At 39.6% G+C, this 18,804-nt stretch overlaps 1 protein-coding gene across 16 annotated transcripts in view; it reads left to right on the top strand.

Annotated features, from left to right (window-relative positions):
* Positions 1–15,446, top strand: part of PARD3 (par-3 family cell polarity regulator) — a 656,180-nt gene extending 640,734 nt beyond the window's left edge. For 15 of the 16 annotated variants that reach the window (XM_073581663.1, XM_073581668.1, XM_073581665.1 and 12 more), the window contains 2 exons: positions 3,726–3,853; positions 11,616–15,446. In XM_073581663.1, the coding sequence (XP_073437764.1) occupies positions 3,726–3,853; positions 11,616–12,006 (519 nt within the window). In that variant the 3' untranslated portion in view covers positions 12,007–15,446. The remainder of the gene's footprint in view (positions 1–3,725; positions 3,854–11,615) is intronic. The other variant, XM_073581677.1, reaches the window with a different exon arrangement.
* Positions 15,447–18,804: the final 3,358 nt, after the last annotated feature.

Consider the following 18,804-nt stretch of genomic DNA (forward strand, 5'->3'; position numbering starts at 1 on the left):
AATAATGTTCTAGGATTTTAATGGATTAGGTGCACTTTGGGGGACAAGCACACTCTGAAGAGCTCACTTTGTGGCAGCAGTTATTTGGGCAGTCATTCATTTCTCTGCTTCCTGCAATACATTAGCCAAGAGTCATAATGCCCTTCAGAGAATTGCTTTCAATTTCAGCTTGTGTACTGCACAGGGGGTACACAAAAGTCTTGAATTCTGTCTGAATTAATGCATCTGCTACCAATTGCTGTTTGCATTTAATAAAGAAAAAAAAATAAAAAATACGTGTTCCCCTTAGCAACCTTAAAAAGTAAGAAGAAAAAATATTCAAGGACATCTCCTGAGCTATTGAATTACAGGGTTGTAATTTTGATGCACAATGGCTGGAATTGAATTCTACGTACTGAATATATCATATAATTATATATTTCCAATTAGTACTAGTACGGCTTTGTAAATGCTCCGCTGACATTGTGTGCTTGCTAGGATTTATAAAACCTGTATTTATGCAGAAACTTTCAATGGCTGTGACATCGTAACCAAGTAAGCAAGAACTTAAAAGGCCTTGAAAAGCTCACTATTTTTGAGAGCTGCAGGGTACAGAGGAGCCGTACTGCTGCTTTTTTTTTTTTTTTTTCAGAGGAGCCGTACTGCTGCTTTTTTTTTTTTTCAGAGGAGCCGTACTGCTGCTTTTTTTTTTTTTCAGAGGAGCCGTACTGCTGCTTTTTTTTTTTTTCAGAGGAGCCGTACTGCTGCTTTATTTCTAAATGGAAGAGGCTTTTTACTTTATCCACGAGATTTGTACCTTGCAGAACAAACACATGCAAAATGGCAGTTTATTATGTCAATCGGTGTTATGTCTGACTTAAAAGGGAACAAGTTGCTCTTTTTTCTTAGCCAAAACCAACGCTATTATTTTATAACACTTGGTTTTATTATTCTTAACATGCCTCTCTTAAAATTGCTTGTTTATACTGGATAAAAAGATCTAAAACAGGGTGTTTTATGCAGTATGTAAGAGTCATGTGGGCGGTGCTGGAATGTTGAAAAGCCCGAGTATCCTCTCTGTGGGGCTGAACACGTGGACGTATTTTTTTTGGTTCAAGAGCGATTTGACAAAACATCAGCTCGCGCAAGGACCAATGTTATCCTATGGGGCCATGCACATGCCCAATTTTTTCCTGATCCAGGGAAAAATTTTGCAGCATGCCTGAGTTTGATCCAATATTCATGTCACACTCGGCCATGCAAGTCATTGAGTCCTTGGAAAACTTCTGACTGCACTCTGATGACATCGGAGTACAGACCGATTTCCATAGACTAACAAAGTACAGAAGATGGACAGATGTTTTTTTCGCCATCTTTTCCTCATCCGAGAGCATCGGATCACACTCAGCATAATACTCTTGGATGAGAGAACATACGTTCATGTGACCTTAGCAGAAATATTTTGCCTTGACTGATATCCGGCTGGATTTTTTATATTAGCTAGCTTTGCTGAATGAAATTTTAATAAAGGCACAATGGTCAGGAAACTATGGCACTTCCCTAGCACCACCCAGATGACTTTTTTTGTGAGTGATTTTCACATACCGTTTGCTGGTTTATAACTTTTTATTTAGCACAGTGAAAATGTTTAGAGAAGGCAGCACAATGGCTCAGTGGTTAGCACAGTTGCTTTGCATCACAAGGGTACTGTGTTCAAATCCCACCGAGGACAACATCTTCAAGGAGTTTGTATGTTCTCCCCGTGTTTACGAAGGTTTCCTCCCACAATCCAAAGGCATACTGATGGGGAATGTAGATTGTGAGCCCCGGTGGGGACAGTGATGATGTCTGTAAATCGCTGCGGAATATGATGGCACTGTATAAGTAAGTAAAACAAAAAGGTATTTTTTGAACATTTTGTGACATGTACCTTTAAAATTACAAAGATTTGTGTAAAAACCTGACAACTTCTATAGCAACTTATCACAACCCGTCTAGCACCCTCACATCTGTCTACTACTACTAACCCTCAACAGATTATGGGCAGTGGAGAATATTTCAAGGCTTAAACACTGGTGAAGACCACTTCATCTGTCATTCTCCACTAGGGTGTGTTTTTATGGGTTCATTCACCAATAACTTATTAGAACGTATTGATTATATGTTCTGTTCGAACAATAATAATAAAGTAAACTATGAACCGTTTACGTATTGATCGAGGAATCGTTCATGCGTTAGGCCAAAGACCAAGGCTGCAGGAGACCAGACTTGAACTTTTCCCAACCAAGTGCTCACAAGTTGTTTGTCCCTAGGCTTATACAGCTGTTCACATTGAAGCAATATTTTTTTTTCCATCCATCCTTATTCTTGCCACCACTTTTCAGTTCTTGGTCCATCTTCATTTCATTATTGATAATGACTTTTGAGACGTTCTGTAGGAGATCTTTGCTATTTGGGCTTTGCTCACGTGCCTCCTTGTCCTCTGCTCTGAAGGGCATCTTGCCTACCTTGGACATTTCGGTTGTGTCATGTAACACATTGACCTTTCCATTCCAACTTCTTGGAATATGTAGTGACGCCATTTATGGGAAACCCACAGACCAAGAATGTGACCAGCGTTACATGATGTGCCGTACAGCAGTTTATTGCACATCCTCCATCTCTGATACCAGCTACATCTAAACCTTGGCTTTTGGAAAACAACAATCATGAAGTGTCGTGTGTGACATGTAAATATATGCAGATTTTTTTTTATCATTACTATGTTACAATCTATTGTGGCATAATTAATAATTTTCGATAATCAACTGTCTTCATGCAGTCGCAGAAACCCTATGAAAAGTTCAAGGGTACTTTCCAAAGAACCATATTTTTTACAAAAAAAGAAGTTGATTGCAGATTTCACACAAATTCTGTAAATTTTACTTTTTTCATTCAAAGTGTGATATCCATGTTAAAAATCTGCATAAACTATTGACGTGCTGCAAATGTAAAATTCCTGCAACCTCTTAATTTACATATGGATTTATTTTTCTAATAATGGATGAGATTTTGGAAATTGTCAATTTTTCTGCTACTTGTAAATGCAGCCCCAAAAATTCCCCAGTAAAAATACTCATGAAAGACTTTTGGATTTATTGGCATCTTAAAAAGGTGGTTCTCTTCTGGTGTCCATCTATACACTGATATGGTAAGTTACCATATGGTGTTTTGGACTTATTTGCAATTTTTGTTTTTGTTTGTTTTAATTAAAAATGTACCATACTCCCTTTATATTTTAATGACGGGTGGAGGCTATCCTCTAGAATTCCTTGTTATATCACCTCTGGCCATAAATTTGATGGTTGTTAACCTCCACTTATGGTGGCCGTTCTCCATTTTTCCTATGACTTTTTCTGTTCATTCCATATATCTACGACAGCAAACAGATTCAAAGTTTTCAGAAAGTTTCTTAAGACCCTAATTAAAGATGCATCCTAGAACTTCTCATCTCCATTCTTTCAGGAAAATTGTTTACAATCAACCCTACGTTTTCGGAGCCAAACTAAACAAGGAGCATCCTTGCCAAAGTATCTTTCAAGGGGTTGTCAAACTGTTTGACATTTCTTGCCAAGTGTAATGTGTAAATATCCTTCACCCAAAAAAAAAAATCCACCCATGTTAACCTCATGAACTTCATACTAACCGCCTTGCCCTATTTTGGTGTTACTGAAAAATCACTTTTCACACTACTTGTTTTTCTCCAGCCAAACAACGCGACATATAATCAGAGCGGACGGCATTCAGTGTCTGTGGAAGTACAGATGCAAAGGCAAAGACAGGAGGAACGGGAGAGCTTCCAGCAAGCCCAACGCCAGTACAGTTCATTACCCAGGTAACATGGCTCCATTACCTCCATCATTCATGGTTAGATTGTATTCAGACATTGAAGTAGTTTCTCCTCAAACTATTAGGCACATCACTATGAACCAACACTCATAAATCTGTGTGACACCCCTCCTTACACTTTGTGGACTTGAATACAGAGTTGAGTTATCTACACATAGTGGAAGATCTGTAGCTAAAACTTCAAGTCAAACAAGTCTCAGCCTTAGTACTGTAACCATTTCATAATTTCTTGAAACTATTTCAGGGTTTTCTTTAGAATTCAGCCTGAATAAGAACATTGCACTTAAATGTTAAAATTGTTTGTTCCTTGAACTATGTTCTAACTATGATGCAACATCCCAGATGCTTCTTGAACATGGAGATATCTGCTGGAAGACTTGACAAATCTTCCATGTGGCGCAGAAGCCTCTCTGAACCTCTGGGAAAGCAAGCACGTCCTGGAGGTTTCCGGTGCATAGCGTCAGCATGCTCAGTCTTCAGAAATGATTCAAGTAATGGGAAGTTAGGAAATGGGGTCTGAGGAAGGGGGTGGCTTGTGAAAAAGAGCCCTGACTATGAAAATAATTTTGGAAAAAGTTGTCAAGTATGCTTTGGGGGCAATTCTTATTCAGAAATTCAAATGCAGGAATGTAGTTTGGGAAGGCCGGCTTTGGCTTTTCCTAAGCCTCTCTGACTTAAGGCTCATTCAGGCCTCCATTATTTTCACATACGAGAAAAGCGGTCCTAGACTTATCAGTCGTTTTGTTCTGATTTTTATCAACGTTTCATCCAAGATTGGTCCGCTTTTCATCAGACAAAAAAAAACATTTCTCAACCTTCTCCTATCCAGCAGCATGTGAAAAATGGATAGGACTCAGATGGCATCCAAGTTTGATTTCCTTCATAGATCCATAGACTTGTAATGATGATTTTGATACAACACTTAGATCAGTATTAGACATGTCTCTGTGATTTTTCGTGTACCACTTGGTCCACAAAAAAAAGACACATGAACAACTTCATAGACTAAGTTTGAAAAACGCACACAGACCTCGGACGTGAAAAATTGCTCTGAGTGTAAGAAAGTTGGTTATGACCAGTATTGAGCTACAAGAGTTTCAAAACTATAAGGCTTTCTTCTTCCAACATGTAGACTTAGTCTTCCATGGACATTTTCATGACAAAAAAGAAGCAAAAGCAACTTTGCACAGGACTGCATAAACCCTCAGTCACAATCCGGAGCTTTTAAAATCAGCGATCCAAGGATTTCCTTTATTAAACTTAAAGCTTTACCGCTCAAAGCGAAACATACAAAGGTCATAAGGACGACTATTTGACTGCAGACTCTGGTCTGTACTTGGAGATTGCATAGAAAGAAGGACTTAGTCAGGTTTAATTTCAAACAATTGTATCTCCCATTAATAAGAAATCGGAAAACTTTTCAAAAATGTGTATTTTTTAAGAATATATTCCTGTTTTATAGCAGCATTATATTGCGATTCGTCACTACCAAGCAAGCCTTTGATCCGAACAGTTGTGCAATTATGATAAACTTTTTCCTAGCGGCCACTCAAAAAGGAGTGATAAAAAAAGCAGCTTAACACAAATCCTCAGCATTGTGCTGACCCATGATATGCTCTGTAGACACTTCCATGGCCAGAGGTGGCGGTTTCCTGAAGGAGATACAGGAACAGCTGTTCCTTAAAGTTTAATGCAAGGAATGCACTCTGTCACACATTTAAGCATATTACTGCAGAATTAGCTGGAATACATTATTCTGCTTTTCCATCTTAATGTAGATTAAGGTTTTCTGCATTAGAAAGCAGTTACAGGAAAAACAACATCATAAAGGAAACTAGATTAAAGGGTAATATGAACTTGAAAACATTGTTAGTTACTAATAAAACAAGATTAGTTTTAATGAGCAAGTAAGCCGTTCTCATCTCTCTTAAAATGCGTTCTCAATTTAAAAGGAGCGAAGCGTCTTAAAGAGAAACGCCCCCTTTAAAAACACTTTTTTTTTTACAGCTTTGCAGCTTGAATCTACAACTTTATGTGACAAATCTATTTTAAACCAAATTTTTTTTTTCTCCAGTGACAACTAAAGCAAATGTTGCTGCTTCATGTTTGCAGTGCATTGCGAGATCAAGTAGTTCATCAATTCTACATCGGTGGAAGTCCAACTGCTGAGATTCCAATGAATGCCGAAACACGGAACTTTTGTCTACTGTTTGAATGTAGCAGCGGTCGAGCGTATGTACTGCCACTCTGTTTTCTATCAGGCTGACGGAGAGAGCCTACAATGGGGTGACACACAAGCTCAACTAACACTCCATTCAATGGGGGACAATGGCAATCGATGCAGATCACAGCCGTTGGAGCCCCCATGAATCGAACAGTTATCACGTATACTGTAGATAACTTCTAACTTCTCACTGGAATACGCCTTTAAAAATATTTAAAGGCTTAAGATATAGCTATCCCGTGCTTAGGAGAGGTCTAATCAATGGGCTCCTTGGGCCTTTCATTGGTGTTGACTGGTCCATATTATTGGCTGTGTATGGTCGTGCAGCTGCAGTACCAGTTAGAGCCACACTCATGCTGATCATTGGGTGTCTCAAAGGATTAAACAAACATTGGGAGTTGTAATATTGCATAAATTCCCTAAAATTAATCGCAGAAGCAAAGGCGTTTTTTGGCTTTAGAATAGTGGCAAAAGCCACACAAATTCTTACATTTCATCAGGGTAGTCTAAATCGTCTGACAGATACCATCTAAGAGGCCATGCACAAGGCCACTTAATACTGTCCATTAGGCGTATGAGTCTTTTTAGTGTCTCCGTATAGCACCTAACTTTCTGCTTGCAGCAATAGATTTAGAGGATAATGTCTCCTAACTACTGCATGAAAAGGAGTGATATGCATAATAGTAGCTTAATTTTTTGATAGATGTGGGTCACAACTCTGCGACTTGCACCTATCTCCAGATCATAACCTGGGTCCCCGATCTGCCATTTTGTCCTGAGTCCAACTACCAGTGAGTGGAGAGGTTGCGATGCATACATTTTTGACATCTCGGTCTTCCAACAATCAGATGAGTAAGGTGATGTGGCACTGCCCTAAATATGGTGGCTTTTTTTTATTATTATTATTTTTAGAGCACTAATGATTCCATGGTGCTGTACATGAGAAGGGGTTACATATAAAATATGGTGAACGAACTAACAACCACAGACTGGTACAGAAAGGGAAAGGCCCTGCCTTCGCGGGCTTACAGTCTTCTGGATAAGGCCTCTTTCACACTTCAGTTTTTTTTGCATCAGTTCAAATCCGCCAAAAAGTTAGAAAAGCGGATCCGTTCTTAACTGATGTGACCGGATGGCACAGGATCCGTTTTCAGACGGATCCTGAAAATGAGGAAGTTTAAAGGAAACGCTGGCTGGAGAGAGAGAGAGACAGAGAGATTTTTTTCTTTTCTCCGGCACCCATACAGAATTTCGGGTTAATTCAGTGTCTGCAGGATCCGCTGGGAAAAAAAACGTTACAAGCTCCGTTTCAAAATCTTTGAGGATGGAAACGGACAGCAACATCACGGCGGATCCTCACAAAAACGGATGCAACGGACAGCAATCCGTCAGGATCCGCCACTAATGAAATTCAATGGGGGGAAAAAACGGATCCTCAAAAGAAAATTGCGGATCCGTTTTTTCCAAAACCTGGCGGATTGTGACTGATTGTAAAAAACGGAAGTGTGAAAGAGGCCTAATGGGGAGGGAGAAAGTAGGTTAGAGGGATGTGGCAGCTCTGGAGAAAGTAGGTTAGGGGGTTGTGGGAGCTCCGGTGGTGATGAGGTGGCAGCGGGGTTAGTGCAGGCTATAAGCTTTCTTGAAGAGATGGGTTTTCAAATTCTGCCTGAAGGTTCAGAGTGTGGAGGATAATCGGATGTCTTGAGTCACAAAATTCCAGACGATGGGGACACTCAGGAGAAGTCTTGGAGGCGACTGGGTAAGGAACGTATGAGTGTGAAGGAGAGGAGGAGGTCTTGGGAGGATCGGAGCTTACGTGTTGGAAGATATCGGGAGATTAGCTTGGAGATATACGGAGGAGACAGATTATGGACGGCTTTGCAGGTCAGTGTTAGTAGTTTGAACTGGTTATGTTGGGGAATTGGGAGCCAATGAAGGGATTTGCAGAGGAGTAGCATGGAGACAGGTGGTTTAGTTGGGCAGTAGAGTTAATCTGCTCAGTTGGTTCTGAGAGTGTTGAAGGTGACCTGCCACAGGTTACATGGTGATGGCCTACCCAATTTAAAGCATGCAGTGTAGTTTATTATATTCCACATTTGTTCTTTATTACATATTAGGCAATATTTGTGGGCTGGCGACTTGCTTTCCAGGCAAACTTGGCATTAGTCACAGAACATTTCAAAATAATTTCATTAATGTGGTGTGATTAATGTTCCTGAGCTGGCAACAAGCTCAATGTCAGTTTTTCTTTTTTTTTTATACATTGCCCGTTTATGCCAACTAACTACATAAGTTGTATATGAAGCATTTATAGTGGTGGGATCAGAGAACACTAAATATGAAATGTTCTCTTGAAGGCAGACGTGCAGTAGATTACGCCGCTCATTAAACTCGGGGCCGGCTGCTTGGAGCTGTTTTCTTATTTCACATACAGTAATGAAAATATATTGATATTATACTTGGGTGGGATGACCGGCTGATCCAATTCCAATTAGCAATATGATGATCGAAGGGCTCTGGCTTTAATGAAAATTCAGTAATGCCTTGTGATCCCAAATTAAATTAAAGGATATCAATGGGAATGCAATGAGAGCTGGAACTTTGCTTCTTGGCTATTAAAATCATTTTAACCACTATGCTGTGGTTGTTATATGCAGGACGTTGGGCTTTAGTGGGTAATAAACCACACACAATGGCCTTCTATATATGTACTGTATATGTGATGTAAGCAGATATAAATTGAGCATTACTATGTTTTATGATACAGCAAAAATTAATGGGAATATTTGTTCACTATATAACGTGAAACATTCCTGAAGCTTTGGAATATAGGGTAAAATCTAAATCCAGGAAGATGATGTATACCTTCAAGTCAATGCCAGAAATGATGGTTAATATGAGTGGTTAGGTGCCTAGGCAAGCTGAGGAGCCGCTTCTGCTAAGTTGAGTTGCCTAATCCGGCTGATTAGCCATGTCTTTCCAACCTCAGAGGGGACACTTGGCCGGCATAATCGTTGGTGGTACACTTGAAATAATTACCAGTTTTTGTTCATGAGCCAGTCACAGTGATGGTTACACTTTTAGGCTTGTCGACTACGACTTTTACCCCATTAAGTAGTCAATTATTCTGTCCTGCTGCTGTTGGTTTCAGTTGACTCGATAGAGCAGTGATTCCTAACCTTAACACCACTGGAGAACTACGATTAATGGTGGTATCTTATCCCTTGTAAGATCAAAGGATAGGCATGTTGAAATTCAACATTCTTCATCTTTAGTTTTCCCCCTATATAGGAGAAACAGCAATTTCTTGAATATATTTTTCACATTAGATTGTTAGCGAGATCGGCTGACTTAAGTTTGATATTTATACAGTTCTTACAGCTGCTATGGTCTTCCGGTGGGACCCTTGACCAGATATCAAGAATCTCTGGTTGGAAAACATAGCTATAGAGAGTCGCACATCAAGAGCAATCCTCAGAAAATCTACAGCTAACTGTAACCCTTGACCATCGACTCCTTGACATGCACATTCTTAACAAATTGAGAAAATGGAAAACGGACTTAGGAGCGCAGGAAAGAGACTCAGACAAGAGATGGGTTTAAACCACAGTGCGTTTCGACGGTGAATCCGTCTTCATCAGGTGGATGAAACATCCACCTGATGAAGACGGATCCTCTGTCGAAATGCGTTGTGGTTTAAACCCGTCTCTTGTCTGAGTCTCTTTCCTGCGCTCCTAAGACCGTTTTCCATTTTCTCATTGCGCCTATCCTCCATTGGAGGTTTTCGGCTGGAGCTGCGGTGGAGAACTGACATCCTTGTCTGCCCCTGGGTTGCTTCCTAAGCGCTCCTTTATGACCGCTTCTCACTGACTCTTATTCTTAACAAATTGACAATAAAGATCAGTACTTTCATGTTACACTATGGTGATTGCTACTTTGTGTAACAAGAGTGTGTTACACCCTTTTGATATGTGTTCTCAGTCCCAATCAAATGTTATCTTCTAATTTTGCACCTGCCATTATTTTTATTAGGTGCCCTTGCCCTTTTTGGACTTGGATTACTGGGCAGGTAGTCATCTGTGTGTAGGCAGTATCTCCCCCTCCTCTTAATGATTATAGCTTTGTCTTTAGCTTGCTGGCAATTTTTGTAGACCATGGCAAAAAAATATAATGATCATCATGTTATCCCATGAAGGTCACTATGAAACAACTGGATGAAGGAGAATTTTGAAGGTGGTCATTGCAAAATAAATGTTGAATGATTTACCACTAATTATCTTAAGTCATACAACATTTTAAGACTTCTGAAACATTTATATCATAGACTTTCAGTTAAGTTTTTTATTTTTATTTTTTTTTTATTTTCTTTAAGCATAGTAGTTCCCCCACCCTTTTGGATTGCATGAATTTTCGGGAACTGTATCTTGCTTATTCATGAATCTTTGACTATACAGCAGCCCAATATTTTTCTGAAACTACCAATGAAGGCTGCAGTTGTTTCATAGACTGACCTTCATAGAATGGAAATGTTTTTTGGCATACGCTGAGCTTTACATACCTTGAGGCAGTAACTTCAATGACCTCGCGTCTCCAGGAGTTCTCAAACAGCTCCGCTTCCTACAGTACTGAAACTTAATGTAGCTTGGCACAGTTTACAGAACCAGCCCAGACACAACTGTTATGAATACCACTTGTGAGGGAAATGTCATCAACAAGGGAGTACCGCTGGAAGTGGACAAAAGAAGAGTAATCCATCAGAAATGATGAAGGACAGGAAACAAGTTGAAAGCAGCGCATTAGTTGTCAGCGATGCCGCTTCGAAATATGTCACCTTGGCAGAGAAGATGCTTCATCACTTTTGTCAGAGTTCCTTACATTTTCTACTCAATATTAAATGAAACCTGTAACTAGGACAGAGGCACATGTAGATTACGGCAGCCCGTAAATAAACTGCAAAGTCTGAGCTGCTAGGGTCTCATTACACTTGCTATAGCACCCTCCTGATCCGTAAGTTTCAAAGAACCCAACACAGTGTGCCACGTATACGAATAGTCATACTTCGTGGGCCCATGAATTGGCAGGAACGGAAAGTGTGCATTACATAATTTCACGTTCACCCTCACTTACACTTATAGACACCCACTGATCCACATTTAGTTATAACTGAGTTTCCACAACTAAGAATCTGAGAGGAGCAAATATTAACCAAAAACATGTTTCATTTTTTCATCTTTCATTTTTGATATGTAGACAACTTTTTTTTTTGCGATATTATGTAGGTCTTGGAGCTCACTTTAATCGTAGGCTTTGCGTTGTATTCACCTTATATCACCCTTGTGTTTCTGTTTTATAGGTTTTATGTTGTGTTTCCAGTTTTTCCATAATGTGTTTTCCTTGTTTTGTATTGCTAACAGGCTTCTGTGTTGTGCTTGTGTTTTGAGTATTCGTAAATTCCAGTATAAACCTATTTTGGATAATGTATACCAACAGTATGTGAGTCTAATTTTTATTTGTATCTGTCCAGGCAAAGTAGAAAAAATCCCAGTTCTGTGTCTCAAGACTCGTGGGACCAAATGTACGCTCCTGGAGAAGGTTTTCAGAGTGCCAAGGAGAATCCCAGGTATTCCAGTTATCAGGGATCGCGGAATGGATACATGGGTGGACATGGATTCAACGCCAGAGTTATGATGGAAGCTCAAGAGCTTCTCAGACAAGAGCAGAGACGAAAGGAACAGCAGATGAAAAAGAAAGTGCCCGCAGATGGATCAAATAATTATGACTCTTACAAAAAAGTCTCTGATCCTAATTATGCCCAAGCTAAAGGTCCTTTCCGCCAGGACGTACCACCATCTCCGTCTCAGGTAGCGCGGCTCAACAGATTACCACAAGAACAGGGAAGACCATTTTACTCCTGAGGGACAATGAACACTAAGTTAAAGAAAAAAAAAAAAAGGCAATAACAGATATTTTCATGAGAGACTTTGTATTATTTTCTAATTGGACGGTACTATGGTGCATATCCTGTTTGTTTCAGTGCCTTTTGCATTTTGGGCAACGTGACAGTGGACCTCTTCTTTGCCCTTGTTTTCTTGTACTGAAATGAGAAGTACACGGAAGGATGTTTCACAATAAGACAATCACAGGTGACATTACATACGCCCACTAAAAAATCATATCGTTCAACTAAGTTTTATGAAATGTCAAGAGTCTGCCATGCTTTGCTCAGTTCTTTTATTTTGCTATGCATTTTTTTTTTTACTGACATAATATATTGTGGGAAAGGAATGAATTTGTTTGTACTTAATGGTTTCTTTTACTTTTTTTTATACTTATGTTGGATGGTTTACTAAAGTATTATTTCCGTGTTATCAGACAATTCATAATTGGTCATGTAATCATTGATTCTACTTATGTTGCTTTTTTTCTTGTTGTTAATCATGGATAAACATAATTTACTATTATGTTTTTTTGATTAATTTAATGTATGTGATATGTACACTGTTTATAATGCCTTTCATCTCAGAGATAATTGTGAAAAAAAAATGGTTTTCTAGTTCATCAGTAAGAATTTTTCCTTTCCATTAATTAAGCAATCCCTAGCAAAACTTACAATGATGCTGCCATTTTTTTTTTCTTTTAAAACGTATACAAAAGGAAAAATCAGTATGAAGCCTGGTAGGTAATGTAGATCAAACGACCTCAGGACAAAATGAATTTCTTGAGTTTGGGTCATCCTCCTAAATCAAGATCTTATCTGGCTTGATATTTCTTCAAACCTACTTTTCTTTAGAGTAAATATCCCAGGAACCTACATAACACCTCTTGTGTTTTTTCATAAATTTTCTTTTGGCTGAATCCTGTAATATCTTACCAGAGAAGTACTTATAGAAATGATGGATTATGGCACCACTTCTTGTAGAGCTCCCATGTCATGATTGGGAGTAAGTGGGCCAGGGAAATCCTCACGATCCCTCCATGATAAAATGAGGTATGAATTTGTGCTGTAAGTGGATCAACTTCAACCAGCTCTGGGGAGTTTGAGCTTCTATCTCTAATTGGGTGGCTGCCTTTTCATTAAGTCCACATAATGGCCGTCTTAACGGTATAGATTTATTACAAAGTCCTATACTGTCCAAACAGATTGAGAGAGAGGTTTGAATAAGAACAAAGGGGGGGGAAAATAGAAAAAATAAGGTTAATAGTGTAACATTGCACAAAGGGTATATAGACAATGCTGTTTTGTGCTTCCATATGCCTTGCTTTATGTGTTGACAATGTGTGAATGAAAAGAGAATGGAGAAAACTGTTACACAGTGTTATGAATCTTGCTCGAAACACAGATTGAAGCTTCAAGACATGGCAAATAATAACTGCATAAATCTGCGGGGTGAAAAATATATTTTTAGGTGATTCAGTGGACATTTGTTAAAAGTCCACCAAATCTGCCAATTTCAGCATAACTGGCAAACTATTGTACCGCTGGTCCCCACTCTTCCTGGACACCAGATCTCATGATCTTTCTTTGTGCAGGAGTTATAGAGCTAACCTCATTGGGCAGAGCCCAGTGTGCATGTTTTTGTAGGTCAGGAATGGACAATTGTTGACCAAACAAGTCTTAGGCCTTCAGCTGTGTATAGCCAGCTTACATCATGCATACATTCTATTCTAATAACTGCTGCATGAGGATGAAACCTGCTGATCATGTTCACATCCCGGTAGGTATCTGATGACGCAAAGTCATCAGCTCCTCTCACCTCCTGATGTGGAAGTGACAAGCATCGGAGCACCACATTCATTACATCTTCTCATAAGCAAGCTTGTTTTACTTCTTCTTGTATTCGCTTTTATCTTCCTATAAGTAATTCTCGGACATTTTGCCTTACCCTAACCATCCAGACCTTCCTTATGGCTTTGGCTTATTCAGTATCTCTGCTACTCCTACTTAAAGCCTATGTTATCATTGGTGAACCTACTGATTTCAATGACACCCGCCAACCTCAACACGGGGTCTGTCCAAGCCTTCCACATCATCTGCAGGGCAAAAAGTGATTGGGTGCAAATATCAATGTCCAATCTTTCTGTTCCCAGAGAAGATTAGACCCCCCAGGAGAGATCTGGCAGTGGCTTTATCCCATTTCCGGATTCAGAACACATGCATAACTCAACCGAGCTGAGTGTCTGTCGTTGGGAGAGATAGCTGTCAGTTGACAGCTATCTGATGTGTATGGCCACCTTAACAGACCTCCCTTCCATTTAAAGTGATTTCTTTTTGTCAGTCTGTGATTTTTTTTTTTTAAGGAATTGCAAATATTGATTTTTTTTTCTTCTTATAATAACATCCATTCCTCATCATGCCATAGTTATTTCATGCAGCTTCTCCATACTGATTGTGCGTTACCTTCCATGCCACTGTGCTTTATGTGGTAGCTCTGCCAATTCTACACTTGAAAATATCTAGCCTGTGGGCATTATACATTGGATGCCGATAACTCTTAAACTGTAAGATGTGAGCATAGTTCAGATCATGATATTACCCAAGCGTATCCTTCCAGGCACACTGTGACCATCTCTTGTATAACGAACCTTGCTCTCAACCATTGTTTTCGGCTGGAAGATGTCCGTTTATAATTGTGTACATTGGTAAATGTGTATAAACCCTGGTATATGAGTTCAGCAGATGACAATGCAAATTCATTACTAAGACATATCTGGCCAAAAGTTCCCGACAATGACCAGTTACCGGTGTGTCTTCAGATGCTGGAATCTGATTGTGTCTATGGACTCTCCACTGTTTCTCTGCACTGTTTTTTATGCATCAGATCCACTGTAATGTTATATGCTCGTATCGCAATCACTCTGATTTCTATGGAAAATTTTAAGGGAATCGAATATTTCCATCAATCTGCTTGGGAAAAAAAAACCAATCTGTTACATAAAATGTCCTGGGTAAACCACTTGCGAAAGTGCCTATAAAACATGAAAACAAAGCTGAACTTATCATTTTGGAAAAGAGAGAATGGGGGAAGGGGTGAACAAAAGAATAAAAATAATGCATAATAATATAATAGACCTAACCTTTAATTACTGACACTTTCATTGTCACACAAGTTTGTTTTTTTTATAAAAAGAATAAAATAATAAAAAATGTAAGTCTCAACTCAAGCACATGTAGCTGTGTAACTGTCTATCAGAGTTTTTTTGTTATTGTACTACAGTGTTTCAATGATAACTAATGTAAGCACAGTGATACGGGATGACTAACGCTCTTTTTTTTTTTTACTGGGTTAATGGAAAAGAGCGCATTTTGCCTTATAATTGTATATAAATCAATAGAATAAAATTTTTCTTCTGATAATGTAGTAGTTTCATTACGTCATTGGTTTTTAGCATTTTTTAATACTATGTTATATTAGGAGATTCCAAGAAAAAAAAAACTAAAAACATTCACAGCGTCTCCTAACAATCCTATCAACGTGTGATGATAGGTGGTGATCCATCCTAGACCGATGGGAAGTGTGAAGGAGACTGGACATAGTTACAGTACCAGGCACACGTATGGATGGGCTTTGTGCCTGGATAAATAGGGTCGCAGTGCTCCAAAAAGAAATGTAGACCCGAATTCTGCTCAATGGAGGCCCTGGGAATCAGATCTCCACTGATCTGACATCGAAGGACTAGCACAGGACGTTTATATTAACTCTTCAGATACTTTTTTTTTTTAGGAATTAACGTAAAGTGGAATGATTGCCGGAATGAAAAAGCTTATGTTTACCACCTAAAAGTTGCTAACAGACGCAATAGCTAGAAGACCCAAGGGCAATTGCTTTGTTTTGGATTGCCATGAGAATCATCAGGACCACACAAACGTGATTTCAGGCAGGATGCTAATGGAGTTAGAGGGAGCCCCCACATTCTGCTACCATCTAGATGCCTTAGTCACTATTGACAGCAGCATCAAAGGGGTTAAACGGCCATGGTCACTGCCCAGACTGATCGTGACTAATGTCAGCTATAGGGTACAACCAACAGCTTCTTCATTTTCACCCTTCAAGGGATGGCTATTATCTTATATCACAGGTTCTTCACCTCTATACTTAAATATTACCTTGAGGGACACTACAACATGTACAAAATTGTTGGTACCCTTCTTGTAGACACTACAACATGTACAAAATTGTTGGTACCCTTCTTGTAAAGTAAGAAAAGTCTTTAAAGTTTACTGAAATAACTTGAAACTGACAATTGTAATTTTCAAATGAAATTTAATGAATGAAAATTTACTGAATTTAAATTTACTAATGAAAATCAGATTTTGCTTTTGAATTGTGGTTCAACAGAAAAAAAAATAATGAAAATGGCCTGGACAAAAATGGTTGTGCCACTAGAAAAGATTGTAAATAATTTGGCCATAAGGACATGTAGAACCAAGGTGTATACAAACACAGCACAACACAGATACAAACTTGTAATTACTCAGTCTGACTATTTACAGGATGAAAAGTAGTCATTGTGCTGTTTGGGATCATGGTGTATATCACAGTGAGCATGGACCAAAAAAAGCTAAGAAGAGAGTTGTCTCAGGAGAAAAAAAAAATTATAGACAAAATAAAAAGACCCTTATCTCTGGAATCATGTGATGAATTTAAAAAAGAGAAAATAATCTGTAGCACTAATGCACTTCTGAGCCGGCTGTCAGTCAGTGCCAGGGCGTGGTTTCAGCAGCAGCTTTCTACATACTGAGTGGCGACTGAAGCCGTGTCGGCCATGCTTCTATGAAAGCTGGAGGCTGCAGGTAGGAATAAATGTAATTACTTCCCTGCAGCTTTCAGTGCAGTGGCAAACTGGCTTTAGAATGCTATTATCCTGCAGATTAACCCCCTATCTTCAGGTTAATAGCGTTTTTTGACATAACAGGTTCCATTTAAGTGAAAAAATTCTGGTTATCTACAGCCACCACCAGAGGAAGCTTACTGGTTGCTGGTTATACTGTGGATATAAAATGTCTTCATACCCTTGTTAAAATGATAGTTTTTTTTTTTTGTCACATAAAGAATCATTTTGAAACTTTTGTCACCTTTAATGTCACCAATAGTTTGTACAATGCAACTGAAAAATAAAATGACATCTTTTTGGGTGGAAAAAGAAAAATAAATGATGTAGTTGCAGAAATATGCGCAACTTTAAATAGTTTGACAGACTCTTTGAATTTATGACAGGTGAAAAGTGAAATTCGTCTACAGCTTTTTAGTAGAGGCCTGAAGGTTTTGTTGCAAAATTGATAATTGGAATGGTTTATAATTCCCTCCACTTTGACTAAAGTCCCAGTTCCAGCTGCCTAAATACAGTCCCAAAGCACAATGCTGACTCCACCATGTTTCACTGTGGGTATGGTGTTCTTTTGGTGATGCACAGTGTTGGCTTTGCGCAAAACATACCTTTTGGAGTTTAACCGTAGTCTCATCAGACTATAGCATGTTTTCCCACATTCTTTTGACAGACTCTAATGTAGATTTTGGCAAAAATAGCTGGCAAAGCTGTGGCGATACAGTGGGTACGGAAAGTATTCAGACCCCTTTAAATTTTTCACTCTTTGTTTCATAACAGCCATTTGGTAAATTCCAAAAAGTTCATTTTTTTCTCATTAATGTACACTCTACACCCCAAAGTGGCACCAGGCAGATTCAGAGCTCTCTTAACCTACAGATTAACCCCATATCTGCAGGCCAATATTTTTTCACCTAACAGATTCCTTTTAATGTTTGCTGAGTCCTCCTGGCAGCCTCCCAGACCAATTTTCTTCTTGTCTTTTATTTCTTGAGAAACATCCAATTCTATGTAATGCAACTTTTGTGCCAAATTTAAGTCATTTCTTGTTAACCCTTTTCACAGTGTTCCATGGTATATCTAAGTGCTTCTGCTGGCTAATAACTTTAAACAATGAGATCCCTTTGCTGTGTCGTAAGTAGAGTTAAGCGACTTTGTTCGAGTTCCCTCTTATTCGGCAAGCTTTAGCGCTTACCGAATAAGCTGCAGAGGGATCTCAGCTTCTTGAATCACGCCGGCTGAACAGCTGATCGGCGCCGCAGCTGCATGTGTCGAGGCTGTGTCACAGCACATGCATGGAGAGCCTGTTTGTTGGCTTGTTTGTTTTGTACAGCTAACATGTGCCCGCAATAGCCGTGGGTGGAATCGTGATCCACCCGCAGCTATTAACCAGTTAAATGCCGCTGTCAAACTGACAGCGGCATTTAACAAGCGCTTCCGGCAATCGCACCGGAAATAGGCACACCAGTGACCTGCGTCACGTGATCGCGGTTCACCGCTGTGTCGGCATGACAACTGGAGATCTCTTGGAGACCTCTGTTAGTCAGTGCCTGACTGCTGTGAGCGCCACCCAGTGGTCGGCGCTCATAGCAAGTGATCAATTCTACTACATAGAGGCAATCTGAGCATCGCCTCTATTCAGCAGAGCCGATTTGGTTGTGGCAGCCTCTAGTCTCCTGAGCGCCTACTTACAGCACCATCCTGTCTCTTGTCCTGCTCCTTTCTGGCGATGTGACGTCTCTGCAGCAGCCACAGCCACGCAGTGTGCAATGTAGGCGTGTCTGCAAAATGCCGGAGGCAGCTGTCTACACACAGGTACAGTGCCTGCAACCAGCGGCCCCATGGAGGGGCATATGCCCCCGGTCCAGTTTGTCACTGGGTCTACAGAA

This window comes from Dendrobates tinctorius, unplaced genomic scaffold (genome assembly GCF_039654945.1).
Source record: "Dendrobates tinctorius isolate UK_male_01 unplaced genomic scaffold, ASM3965494v1 ptg000070l, whole genome shotgun sequence".
Lineage (NCBI taxonomy): Eukaryota > Metazoa > Chordata > Amphibia > Anura > Dendrobatidae > Dendrobates > Dendrobates tinctorius.